This window comes from Rhinichthys klamathensis, unplaced genomic scaffold, assembly GCF_029890125.1.
Source record: "Rhinichthys klamathensis goyatoka isolate OS25496 unplaced genomic scaffold, OSU_Roscu_1.1 h1tg000497l_1, whole genome shotgun sequence".
Lineage (NCBI taxonomy): Eukaryota > Metazoa > Chordata > Actinopteri > Cypriniformes > Leuciscidae > Rhinichthys > Rhinichthys klamathensis.
Genome location: NW_026606980.1, coordinates 1,044,418 through 1,059,227, shown reverse-complemented (window position 1 = coordinate 1,059,227; position 14,810 = coordinate 1,044,418). Strand labels below are relative to the sequence as shown.

The following is a 14,810-nucleotide window of genomic DNA, read 5'->3' as shown; positions in this document are numbered from 1 at the left end:
GCTAATTCAAGTCATTGTGAACGATTGGATAGAAAAATAAACATTTTGCCCTGGTAGGCTATATAAAATAAACAGTCCTGTAATGTGTGCACACTAATGAATCTGCAAAAGCAGTCCCTGTCTATACTGTCTGTGTCCCCCTACAGAGATATTAGAGCTGGAGCCTGAATAGCGTTAAATTAACAAAAAGTTGAATGCAAACAGCTGGAATGTGTTTTCTTTCGTGGAATCAATAGTGAACCTTACTTAAGGGCTCCTTATAGTGCCCCCTAGTGCATGTAGGAAATAAGGTGTTCAGTGAGACTATAATATGGACTGTAGGCTAAATAACGATTTTTTATTCTATTTTGATTTTATATCATATTTGGAGACGCACACACACGTCACCTATGAGAAAACATTAGTATACTTGTTTTGTATTGTATTGTATTTTGTATTGTCTGTTTCTTTTATCTCTCTCTCTCTCTCTCTCTCTCTCTCTCTCTCTCTCTCTTGAGTCTAGCATTTTTATTTATTTATTTTATTTCCTGTGCTCCCTTCAAGGGTGCACCCACACAAAGCTACGGAAAGCCCTTCTGAAAGATACTCCCAGGGGTGCCTAAGGAGGGTGGGGGGGAATGAGCACCCCAGATGGATGGATTTCCCTGTACTTAATATGGGCAACGAATTATCACATTTTTCGGAAAACTTTGCAAGAACCTGAGAAGTTTGAGGATCCGCCAGACCAGGATGGGCTACATAAGGAGGAAGAAAGTGGAGCGTAGGGGGAGCAGGGCCCGGAGACATCCCATAGTGTCCAGAACCTCCAAGCTCCACATGCTGCACCTAACAGACGATCTGAACATCTCTGGGTCTTGTGGCCTGCCTCAAACAAAGAGGCTGAGTAGAGCCAGTTTGATGAGGACATTGATGCTGCCCTCGAAGCATCACCAAGAGGGTAAGGGAATCCGCGACTCCGGTTTATCTTCACCCTGATCATCAGGCATCAAACAACCAAAAGCTATTAACAACGCAGCTAGGCCGAATCGCCACAAGGTCAAGATCACCCAGCTCAGGAAAGAGCTGAAGACTCTAAAACACATACAGGAAGACGGGAGAGGAGGACAGACAAGTCCTCACAGAGCTGCGAGACATCCTAAGACAGAAGCTCATCTCCCTCTGACACACTGAGTGGCACAGGAGAATGGAGAGAGAGAGAGAGAGAGAGAGAGAGAGAGAGAGAGAGAGAGAGAGAGAGAGAGAGAGAGAGAGAGAGAGAGAGAGAGAGAGAGAGAGAGAGAGAGAGAGAGAGAGAGAGAGAGAGAGAGAGAGAGAGAGAGAGAGAGAGAGAGAGAGAGAGAGAGAGAGAGAGAGAGAGCCCGCAAGAGTACTGCCTTTATTGCAAATCACTTTGCGAATATCAAGAAGCCCACCCTGGCAGAATTCAGGGATACAGTCAGAACAGCATGGACTAGCTCAGCTCCAGGGCCAAGTGGAGTGGCATACAAATGATATAAGCATTGCCCGAGACTCCTGGAGTGGCTGTGGAGACTCATCAGGGTGGTATGGCGGAGGGGGAAGGTAGCCAAGCAGTGGAGACATGCAGAAGATGTATGGATACCGAAGGAGGAGAGTGCAAGTGACATCCGCTCCATCTCTCTGCTCAGTTTGGAAGGAGCGTATCTCCTGAGGACTTACATGGCTGGAAAGGCTCATTACATGGGTGAGAATGAGTTTCAAGCCAGCCAAATTCAAGGCATGGATTTATCAGCATGCTATACTGCCAAGACTTTTCTGGCCACGGCTGGTATACGAAGTTGCAATGACCATCGTGGAGGGCTTCAAGCAGAACATCAGCCAGTTCCTTCGCAGGTGGCTGGGCCTACCAAAGAGCCTGAGCAGTTTTGCCCTTTATGCGCACACCAGTCAGAACTGGGAAGAAGTGGCAGGCGCAGGAGGCAGTTGAGCAGGCAGAAGCCTGGCTGAGACACGGCATGTTGGTAGCCTCTGTGGCAGCTGGACGAGCCGGGTTTGGTAACTAGTCTAACTACACAAGACTATGCTATGACAAAGCCCGGGGGAGAGATAGACGTCAGCTGATCCAAGGAGAGGTCCGTGCAGAAGTGGAAGAGGAACGCGAAAGTCGGAGTAGCTAACAGTAGTAACAATAGCTATGTGCAAGCAGGGAGCTTGGACTAATTGGGACCATACAACTGCACGTAAGATCACCTGGGCAGAACTTTGGAAGACAGAACCAGCTAGACTCAAGTTTCTGATCCATTCAGTGTACGATTTCCTTCCAATCCCAGCCAACCTGCATTGCTGGGGTTTAGCTAATACCCCAGCATGACCTCTGTGCCTGGCAAGAGGTTCCTTAGAGCACATCTTATGTGAGCTGCTGCCCGAAAGTCTTGGGAGAAGGGAGGTACAGGTGGCGTCATGACCAGGTTCTGAAGGCAGTAGCTGACACCATCTGTATCGCACTCCAACAGAGTAAACACCAGCTCCCAATAAGGCACAACATCACCTTTGTCAGGGCGGGAGAGAAAACTTAGCTGGAGCCTTTGGGCTGCTAGCCTCAGCTCGTGATTAGCAGCTGAAGGTTGGTCTAGGGAAGCAGCTGAAATTATCCGGAAAACATTGCAAGGATGACACTCAGGCCAGATTTGGTCTTAACATCTGACTGTTTCAAGCAAGGTCATGTTGGAACTTACTGTCTCTTGGGAAGTCCAGATAGAGGAGGCCCACCAGCGCAAGAAGGCCAAGTATCTCGAACTGGCAGAGGAATGTAGAAGGCATGGGTGGAGGGCCCACTGCCAGCTCATTAGCCGCGTTTCCACTGCCGGGCCAGGGCCAGGCCGTGCTAGTGCGTGCCAGGGCCAGTCGCGTTTCCACTGTCACTTCCGGGGCTTGATCGGGGCTTACTCGGGGCCAACGGCCAGGATTTCTGGCCCGTCGAATACCTTGGGCCAAAGCGGGCCAGCTCGGGCTAGAGGAGTGGTTACGAACAGATGCGGAGTTTACCTGAGTCGAGAGACGGGAGCGCCGAATGATTCTGTCAGCATTAAAGACTTTTAAAATAATTTAACTCACTTTCATGTTTTAATGCCTTCTGTTTGTGATCCGATGTGGATTCTGATCACCGTATAAGGTAGAAATATTTATACGCGATGCAAAAGACTATGCGCGCTAACCATTACCATAGTAAACATATTAAACGCTTGAAGATACGCATAGTAAAAAAAACATGGTGAACGCTTGAAGAAGTCAGACCAATCATAAAGGCTATCACAATCATGTTTTTATTTTATCTGTCACTAGGCCTACGTCTCGTCTCTTTATAGGCTACCGGACTACGTAAAAAAAGCTACTTTTTTTTCGGGAGCTTCCTGTTTCTCTGACTGAAAATATCTGTAGCCTAGCTACTGGGAGTCGAGACTGTGCTAACGCTCCTCAGGTCGTATTTTTGGTGGCATTGCATATAACGTTATTTGTAGAAATTATCATTCTTTCTAAATGTGATGGTACGTCCTGTAACTACCAAATAAACAGAAACAGCCTCGACTGAATAATGTAAGTGTGTCCTCTCTTTTGTAAAATAGACCTAACGGTAATTTATTTCTGTGACTAATGTGCAATTTTGACATAAATTAATTAATTATGGTCAATGTATCACTTTTTATTGTAAACCTGTGGTAAAACATCGATGCTTGGGTTTTAAATATTTAAGTAAACAACAAAAATGCCAGCAAACGGCCGCTTTTATCATGTTTGTTTTGCGATGCACGCTGTTTCCAGTGATTTCTTTCTGATTATTTTTCTGATAAAACTTCCATTTGTTGGTGAAATGATGGGTTGGTGTGACGTTGTTCCAGAGAGGCGTGTTGCGGGCGTTTTTTAGTGACGCGCTGTGGAGCTTCTGGCCCGACAGTGGAAACACAGGCCAGGTGCTACTGGCCCGAGGCTATTAGCCCGGCACGGCCCGTTTAAAGCCCTGGCCTAGCACTGGCCCGACAGTGGAAACGCGGCTATTGAGGTGGGCTGCAGGGGGTTTGCTTCTTCTCGGTATTCGAGGGTTGCAGGAAATAAGAGTCACCAAGAACATCATAGAAGTTTCAATGTGGCTGTGGATCAAGAGGGGAATGATCAACCCCAGATGGGTCACCCAGGCGAGGGTGTCTGATGATCTAAGACCAGAAAGACCCTATGTCCTAGGGTTTATCACTGATGATGTGTTCAAGTTGCGGTATTGGGTGTTTCAGAAACCAGCTTTTTCAATTCATTTAGTACACCTAAACATATTTCACATTTTTTTTAAGTATAGGTTTTTTCATCTGTTTATATTTTATTTATTATTTTGTTTATTATATTATATTATTTATATACAGAAATTTAATTTGTGAAAACTAAGAATTTAATAATCATCTTACTAAGGCACATTATTGGGAGATATAGAGTGACAAGTGATATTATGCATTGTAATTAGGCTGCCATACTGTTATTTAGATCTCATTGATTTACATTACTAGCTATCAGAATATCATCTTGGCCAAATAAATATCAGCAACTACTCCAAAATGCAATTTTTTTTGCTCAGTTTGGTCATCTAAATAAAAGTCTAGCTTGTCTAGCTATTTCATATGGCAGGCTTTACCTCTGAGTCACTGTCAAACTGATTTTATACAAGAGGTCCCCCCTTTTTTTCATACATATAATACAATTACTTTTCAGAAATATTCCAGACATGGTAATACCAACAGTATACCACTGAAGTACCGTAATATTACCATGTGATGATACCATCACTACACTAGGCTAGTTTGATGTTGTTGTTGTAAGAGACATTTTGCTGTTTATAACTAGATGAAAACTGTTCAAGAATAAATAAACAAATATGACAGTCGAACTGAAATATTTGCTATTATGTTTTGGCAATTCAATCCAATTTCTCACACATTCTCCACAAGATGGCAGCATCAGACTGTATACGTGTTCTCTAATGGATTATTTTCTTTTGAAGCCAAGAGTGAAATCGTGACCTCGTGTAATTACCTCACCGTGACAATAGGAGGCGTAAAACACTACATTTTCCTTTGGTTTAGGCCTTGTAAAAGTTTAGAAGTTTCTAGAATGGGTAGGCCTGAATGACTCGTATTATATTGTTTTCCTCAAGGACAAACTCACACAGAAAATAAAATAGTTCTGAACAGAACATAATGGCTTTTATTTTTCTGGATACTCGAGAGATTAATCAGATATAGTATATGATTATCTTGATAAAATCAGAGTTAAATCTGCAACTTGCTGGATTGTAGTAGAGCACAACAACAGTGACTGTCCACTTTTTCTGTGGCCTCAGTTACAGAAGTAGTTTTCCCACTCCCAAGAAAAATTATCTTATGAGGAAACTACTTGTTCCATGAAGCATTACTCTACAGATGACTATTGGCAACGAGTCATAAATTGTATAGAATACATTCTATTTAATGTTTATTGCAAAATATTCATAAATATTCATGGGATTGGTGCATCTGGAGGCCTGTTTTGTGGTGCACAAGAAAACAACTAAGCTATTTCAACTACAGCGTCCCCCCTAATGTTTACCAATATAAAGACCGCTTAACAGGGCCTTGAACTGTCATTGAATGGTTGCACAACCCCACAGCAACACCTGAACCGATCACCAGAATCCAGATATTTTCTCTCTTTGTGTTTTACATATGGAAACATCAGTCGTGATTGTTTTTTCTTGAGCTCCATGCAGACCTGAGCTCTTTATTTTACAGCCCTTAGAGATAAACATCTTTCTCTAAAACATGCCAATGTTTTATCAAATTTTATAAATCAAATTTTGTTGTTAGCAAGCTTCTCGCCCAGTTTCATCTTATATTAACATCTCGCCCAGGTACATTTTCTTGCATCAGATTATCTACAGGTAATAATTTAAAATTGCATCATTAAGCATGACTATTGATTTATTTTAACATTATAACAGATTTTATGTCTAATTGAATTGGACTTGGTCTTATAAAATGGATGACTCCTCAGTTGATGGAATTTTTACATAGGCCTTACATTTAATTAGAGACTATGTGCATATATATGTCAGCTATAATGATGTTTCTTTGAACAGTACTGCTTTAGATAGATAGTAATTTTTCCAACCGTGAGAAATATTCACTGGAGTAAAAAGTGTGACAACAACTCTAATCTCCCATATAATATAAATAGCATATATAATGTATAGTTCTATCAAATATCATGTAAATATAGGTACATAGTTTTGTTATTGCAAAGTAAAACTAACACTGTAATTGCAAAGTAAAACTAAAAACTAAAACAAGTTTTTGTAATTAAAATAAAGTTCAATTAAAATAAAATAAAATATAAATATTAGAAAAAACTTAAACTTAAAAAAACTTGTTGCATTGACAATTAGACCTAGCTATAAATAAACAAATTGAAGTTTATACCTAAACTAATGCTGTTTATTTTTTGTATAAGTGTGCATTATTAATATTTATTTATTGCTGAGTTTGCACACTCACAATGAACTTACATAGCGTTCAGTTATCTGAGGGGTCCTCCAGACGGCAACAGTTCAAACATGTGGTGGCCAGAGTACTGTGTTAGTTTATGCTAAAAAGGTAAATGTGCAAACACTTTCAGGACAACAATAATGAGCATTCACTCAAATTCTTATATACTCAAAAAGCAACATTACAAAGTCAAAGACAAAACATACAACGCGTGAACGCGGGTCAGTGAGTCATTGCAGGATATGATGCATGGCAATCAAAAATGAAACATGTTTTTTTCAGCCAATGATGTGAGAGGATACGTGCATACATTAGCACGTTACCCAATAGTACGTTAGCTGGGCGTGTCCGTAAACGCATTGCTCGGTGTTCGTCACTAAAAAGCTCTTGGCTCGGTCAGTATTTGGTAGGTGTGTAAAGTGTGGAATTTGACTGTGCTGTTGATTCTGGAACTACAAGTTGTCTTCTAGTACTTTTCAAAATAAGGACATTAAACTGATTTAGCTCGACAAGACTGAGATGTTACAGTTTAGGGCTTCAATTGTGCTCAAGGAGTTGATTCAAACCAGCCCTAAGCGTTCGTTCTCTGACATTATAAGGCACAAAAAGACTTTACCAAACGCGTACTGCTTCAGCGCTGCTTATCGGGATGACAGAATATATAAATTAAAGATTGTTTACAATGGAAGACCTTTTATTCAGCCTTTAGCTGGGAGAAGATTTCTGTGTACAAAGACCGATGGTGCGATTGAACCCACAGAGCCAGTGAAGAAAGATGAGACCGTTCAGGAAGCGACGGCAGATAAGTACGACATTTATTTATTTGTAATTTGCTCATGACGCATAAGATATTCAAGGTTATTGATCAGAAGTATATGGCATGTGTTCAGCACACGCGTCAAAATATTCCCGAAAGCCTGACAACGTGGCGCTGTGTGTACACTTTTACAGCAAGTGGGTGGAGAACATGTGTAACGTTAGTCTAATATTGATATTTGAATTTGGTTTAGGTCCGTATACAGTGTTTCTTTCTGGCAATGTGGCACTCCCTATTAGTATGTGAAGGACAGTCCAACGTCTTGATGTGACATTGTGGTTTTTGAACGAATCTTTTTAAGTGAGTGAATCGGTCTCGTTCACCTCCATGCACTGACTCGTATTTTCCGTTCACAGAAGTGGCTGCTTTTTGAATCGCGTGACTCCTGTTCCGTTGTCATGACAAATCGGGTCCTCCCTATAAATCGGGTCTCCCCAAACTGTCAGTTAACTATTATCCTAAGTATGAATGATATTAATTTAAAATAAGCATAGCGTACTATAGATTGCGTACGAAAACACATTAGTGCATAATATTTGTCAAACCCAATTTGTCACTACACCTTCATCAAAGACCAACTATATAGCACGAGCCAATTGTATTCGAGTGTGGGCTGTAAAGGAGCATTTCATTGGTTGAAAGCACTGAACGAATATGCCGTTAGTTTTTAAACGAAACAGCTAGCGTCCGAAATAGCATAGGCTTACTGCCTTGAGTAACGTTAGGTACTTATTTCGAATAAGTACTTCACTAGCGCTAAAAACATATGTGATATACTATGAATGTGTGTATTATGAATGTAATCCGGACTTACTATATTAGCCATGTTGTCATTATCATGTGACCTACCAGCGTCAGTTGCGTCACTTCACTGCCACTCACAAATCCTCTCCCCTGCCTTCATGGGACAGTAAAGTGTTCACCGTATGCACACTTCAAAATCTCGCCAGCCTACTATAAAGTAGGGACATATGCGATTTCGGATGCAGCCCTAGTTTATGAATGAATCGGCCTTCTCTTTTTTTATATAAAATTATGTAAGTTATGTTTCGTGAGTGAAATAACCAAAAACATCTAGGCAATAATTCGTGAAACATCTGAATGAACTGGGGCATTAAGAATATTAATGAATTGGAACAACTCGTTCGTAAACCAAAGTTATTGAAATAGGATTTTTAGATAGTCTCGTTTCGTTTGTGAACGAAGATCGTGATAATTGGAAGGAAGGTGCTCTACAAATAAATGGCGTGATTGGCCTTTAGTCATTCACTACAAGAAAAGAAACTGTTATGAATGTGTTCCAACTCCATGCATACACAAGTTATTTAGGCTAACAAAATCATTTATTAGCTACTGCTGTTAAGTAATTTACTGTTACTAATACTATTAATTTACTGTTTGCACAATAAGACCGGAACGCCTCAGTGTTTTTAGCAAATTTGTTGAGTGACTCATTCATAACAGAATGTCTTCCTCCTGATGACTTGCAGAAAGGGCCACTAAATGATTTAGGGAACAAGTATGATTTTTTTTTTTTTATGAATGCATGTAAAAGTTTTGAGTAACTGGAATGAATCATGATGAAACCAATAATGTTTAGCATTAGTGTGTTAACCCACTAATGTTAACTTTGTGGAAGTTGAAGATGGGAGTGGCGGCGGATCTTATCAGCTGCTCCATTATGACTCCACACATACTGCAGCTGTGGAATGTTAATAATGCACTTCCACAAACAGGCAGTGAGTGTATGGGGGAATCTGCTACAGTGTTTTCAGTGGAGCATTTATCTCTTATATATAACCAAACCTATTATCCATGTTTATAGATGAACATATCCCTGGCAGTCTTTTCCTCATGCTCTTCTGTTTGCCTGTGGTTCACCAGTGTGCGTGACTCATCGCTCGTCTGTCCATATGGATTATTTATAAGATGACGCAGAAGGCTCGTGCTGTCCCTGCAGACAGACTTTAATCGAGAGCTTGATCATCCTCTCATGAATGCCATACTGTTTTAAGGAGGAGCAAGATGACTACTGTTTTCCAGACAGTCTGAGACAAAGAGTAAAATTAATGGTGGTTTTCTGCAAAATTTGTTAATTTCTGCTGTCCTTACTCTGTTAATGAAAAACGTGGGCATTGGTTCAGCTGGCATAATTAAAGTTGATGACGTACAGCATAATCCTGTTTAGTGACGTGTTGAACTTGGACTAATGGGTAATGCAGATTATTACACAATTAAAAGTGCTGTAAGTTTGTAATTGCATGAATATAGTGTACTGGTCGACCGCATCTAGTGTTGTCAAAATGTAAAAAATGTGACGATACCACCAGCATTTCCCTCTAGCATTTTGAGCGCTGATGAACGGTTTCTTAAACACCTCTAGACATCTATGTTGAGCGCTTGAACGCAATGGCCAATCACAGACATATGTTGAGCATGTGAACGAACGCAATAGAGTGGTGCAGGTATTGACGTCACTTTGTAGGCCAAGTTAGCATCACGCTGGTTCCCTCGACAAAAACCCAATTGGATTTTCCCTTTTGGATTATCGCTAAAAACAAGCTCTGCGATCAACAAAATTTGATGATACTTGCACGTTTTGTCCATCAAGATAATTATCACAGATACACAACTTTTATGAATTTTGAAGCCTAAATGCAGTCGCCAGAAGTAAAAACAAAAGCTAAACAAACTACACCACGGTCCCATGATTTCATCGTCGCCATTACTAAGCTTCTGACACCTCTTTCAGTTTTTATCTAAAAACATTTTCCCAGAACGTTTGAGTTAGATTAGTTTGTAAGAGTCTTGAGCTTGTGTTCACCACAGACCTTTAACCAAATCGTGTTTTGGCCTATAAAGTGATGTCATACCTGCACCACTCTATGGCCAACCAGAGGTGTTTAAGAATCCATTCAACAATGCTCAAAATGCTAGAGGGAAATGCTGGTATCGTATCGTCACATTTTTTTAATTTCAGCACCGAAGTCGGTACTTTAGACAACACTAACCCCATCCGTCCGACCGACCAGCCAGTTTTAACTATGCATGCGTGGCCTTGCTGTGTTTACTCATCATTAATTGGCTTGATACTTCCAGCGAGAAGCTGTGAGCTGACACGTCCCGTTTGAAGCAATCAATTCTGCATTCCTTTGGAAATTAGATATTGATTGTTTTGTTGTCATGGGGATATTCTGTGTTTTCAGTATTTAAAAAAAGGTGAGGAGAGGTGAATGGAAATTTCATGAGTCTGCTGCTGATGTTATGGGTGAAAGTGAGACCACACTTCCACAGGTTTGGTCCTGAAGCTGATCCCAGACACCAGACACATGCTGTCACAGACTCCTAGAGCTACTGCTGTTGCCTTGACAACAAGACTTAACAGGTTATGATGTAGAACGTGTGAGAGGAATATTTGTTCTAGAATTGCTCTGATATAGACTATAGCCCTATTCGCACGGGATTAGTAGTATTTTCTGGGGACCTCGTGTGAATTAGAAATTACTCACCCACATCTGAATTTCGTGTGGTGCATTCGCACGGGATAAGCGAAGTAGGGCTGTACTCAATTCAATTCAAATTTATTTGTATAGCGCTTTTCACAATACATATTGTTTCAAAGCAGCTTTACAGAAAGTGCATTTCAGAAATGTACATAGAAAAATACAGTTAGTTAATCATGTATTAACAAAGAAAATCTTGGTCGACTGAAGTCCTGAAATTTTCGACTAAAAATGTTTATTAACTTAAAGCTTTTACTCTTAATAAACACAAAAGGCACATCCACTTTAATAAAAAAAAAGAATATTTATTAAACAAACCAGATCAAGAGCAGAAACGAAATAAAGTGCATAACTGATATGCCAATTCTGAAATGTTCATATAGCCTAACGTTACTCAAAACAGACAGGGCAACCTAAAGCAGACAAGTTAGCTTACCGCTTTTAGATAATGTTATTTTTGTCGTTGAGCTGTGAAAGGCAAAACTGTTGCTTGCTAATTTTGCATTCGACCTTTTTCCTGTTATCAATTTTAACAAAATGCTGCCACACTGTCGATGTCTTTGTTGACCATTAAACGATCTCACAATTAAATAAATAATATTCAGCATCAAACCTTCTATAGCCCACTTATTTGTCTCTCTTCTCCAGTGGGTTGGGCTAATCCAAAAAAAGTGAAAACAAGTGGGGTGTTCTGAACATAGACATAATAAATAGGCCTACATAGACGCCCTATTGGCCGCTTTGGAACGTTGCTGCGATACGTCAACGGGTCCGCCATTTTGTGGAGGGCAAGACTGCACTGTAATCAAATGTAAGTAAACGGGGGAGCTGCGTTTTTTCTGGATAAAAACAAACTGTTTTTACATTTATCAACCGATTTCAGTGGTTTGTATGTGGTGTACATAAAGTTCCATCTCTAGTTATTTAAAATCTCGATAGTTAGACTTGTAAAATATTTTTTTTAATAAAGAATGGTCAAAGCTCAGGCTTGTCATGTATCTGGCTTTTTATTCTTGGATAAGAATGGTGAAGACCCCCATACTGAGATATAATTTAAAGGGGGGGTGAAACACTCAGTTTCACTCAATCTCATGTTAATCTTGAGTACCTATAGAGTAGTATTGCATCCTTCATATCTCCAAAAAGTCTTTAGTTTAAATATATTTATAAAAGAAAGATAGGCTGTACCGAGTCTTTCCGGAAAAACCCGAGCGGGTGGAGGCGTGCCGTGTGGGCGGAGCTAAATAATCACGACACGAGCGCGCGAAGCTTTTGCGTTGAGAGCGTCTGAAAGCTGTGAGTGACATCCGAAAATAAACCATGGCTAACAATCAGATAGTAATCCCATGCAGAACAAGGATCTAAACAATACTAAGGGCTCGTTCATACAGAACGCGTTTTTGCTCACAAAAACGTGAGATGGGCAGTGAAATGGGTGAAAAACATAAGGTCTCGAGCGTTTTTTTTTTTAAATAGAAGTGATTTGAACTTGAGCGCAGTGTTTTTAGAACACCATGTCATGCGCGAGTTTTACAACATTTGTGTGTTGTAAACAGACAGACTCGTGGTTTATGAGGACATGATTTATTTTTACAATAAACAAACTGACACCTACAGTGGCCAGCTAAACAAATGTATTTAAACACACACACACCATACATCGCATGCTCCATAGCTACATTAACTGTATGTGATCATGTTGTTTACTTGCTGTGCTTACACGCCGATAGTTAACAACTCACAGACATTTGAAGCAGTTTTACTCACCGCCTGCGGTTGCAACGCACGACCGTGAACCTTTATCGTTGGGACTGCTCCATCTTTAAGTATTAGCCGATCTGCAAATCCGGTGTTCTGACGATTTGTGCTGCCTTGTCGAAAAATGCTACCGTAACGCGAATCGATCACAGAATGTCGATTAATATTATATGAAATACAATTATAATACAATTCTAAGTTATGAGTAGCTACTGTATACTGTAGACTACTGTTTTTATTTTTAAAACGGTGTGAAAATGAAAAATTATCATCAAATATTCATCTTTGACTTGTCAAAGCACACTTTTCCTTAGTAACTGAAACTTTCAGTTATTATTGTTCAGCTGGCTGACCGTACACATATTCATATGCTAGTTAGCATTTTTAAAGGGAAATTACAATATAACACATGAAAATGTACCTTTTGTTAAAAAAAACTGTGCGTCTGCACATGCGCATAACCATTAAGTAGCAAATCTCGATGGGTAGCATGAATCGTCAGAACACCGGCGTTGAACTGGGCTTTGTTTATAAAACTATTACCGTCGAAATGAAGGGAACAAACAAAAACACTTGCACAACTTTGTTGCTGCTCTGGAAAAACAAAATCCATCCACAGGTCCCTTAACGCTGGGTTCTTTGGAAATTTGTGCAGTGTTGTCTTGCCCTGGCAACCAAAAACACACTTTTTTGGTGCCATTTTTTTAATTGCAGCGCAGCCGACCGAGCCCAGCGCTCTGATAACCCTACTCTCGCACGCACTAGGCTACAGATGCGCGCGCGCCCTTCCGGGAGAAGTGCCCTTAAGACCTGTATAAGGAAATTCCGGCCACTCTGACGTCACACACGCCCGTATTCGAAAAAAACTTTCCGAAACTTGTGACAAACCGGAAAGAGTATTTTTGGAACAGAATTACTCCATCAAACTTACAACTTCATTTTTGAAACTTTGTCCATGTTTAGCATGGGAATCCAACTCTTTAATAGTGTAAAAAACTCACTATGCATGAAACAGCATTTCACCCCCCCTTTAAGTTTTCTTATTGTGGAAAAAGCATTTTCTGTGATTGACCAGATTTTAGCAATAACAAAGATAACTGATGGATCCTTTATAAATAATACGTTATGGTACAACTACAGTGCAATGCAAAGTCAATAAAATAAACAAATAGTATACAGCAAATAAAATAGTAATGATTAGTATAATTATATAATATCATAAGTACAATAATACAATCATAAAAATATTGATAATAGCATAGTTTATTAATAATACTATAATAATAGCAATAGAATAAGAAATATCAATTACAGAATATACACAATAAAAAATAAGTTAAATAGTGACTTTAATATTTAACTCTTTTTGTTACATTTCAGTTTTATTGATCAGTAATAGCCATTATAACAGAAGTAGCTTCAGTCAAACATACAGCAGGATACAATGTTAAAATAGCCTAAATATAAAGTTATGAAACTTCACTTTGCCCTCAGCTAAAACGATTTACCAGGGAACCATTTATAGATTAACGAGACCAAAGATCGCCCGTTAGATAGACGAATTATATCTCATGTTTAACCACTAGACTACAGACATCCGAGTCAGCGGCAAAACTTCAGAAGCACTGGCCGAGGTACGGCTGTTCCAGGCGGGGTAGACGAGCGCTGAGCCCCGGTAATAGCATCTTACAACTCCGAAAACGTCAGATCAAATTTTTAAATAGGCGCTATCTTTATAAACAAACCACAGATTTGAGCTTTAAACAACTACATTGTCGACTGAAAAACTATTTAAACTACATTTCGTGACACAATAACAGTAGTATTTTTAAATGTATCCTCTGACTATTACTATTACTAATTAAATCATGACCAAATACAACCAAAAACAAACGTTCAGTCTTGCTTGTGAAAGGTAATTCCTCGAAAGCTGTTTTCAATTGTGTGGCGATGTGTACAGCCCCAAACAGCACACAAAACATGCATTTTTCTCAATTCCCGGTATTAGCCTAGAGGTATGGGAAAGTTGCCATCCCCAACATGGCGGCGCCGTTGACGAATGCTCCAGCGGCCAATAGGGCGTCTATGTATTTATTATGTCTATGGTTCTGAAGACAGACTGTTACCTGTGAAACAGGGGTAGCTATACTCTCAAAACACCCCCATTAGCAGTTAAGCCTTGTTTATACTCGACGCGTCCGCACGAGCGCGAGT

The 14,810-nt window shown here is 40.0% G+C and overlaps 1 protein-coding gene across 4 annotated transcripts in view; it reads left to right on the top strand.

Moving 5' to 3' along the window:
- The first annotated feature begins 6,910 nt into the window (after nucleotides 1–6,910).
- glsb (glutaminase b) overlaps nucleotides 6,911–14,810 on the top strand; it is a 54,708-nt gene continuing 46,808 nt past the window's right edge. For all 4 annotated transcript variants that reach the window (XM_056237714.1, XM_056237713.1, XM_056237717.1 and 1 more), the window contains exon 1: nucleotides 6,911–7,324. In XM_056237714.1, coding sequence (XP_056093689.1) covers nucleotides 7,038–7,324 — 287 coding nt within the window. In that variant the 5' untranslated portion in view covers nucleotides 6,911–7,037. The remainder of the gene's footprint in view (nucleotides 7,325–14,810) is intronic.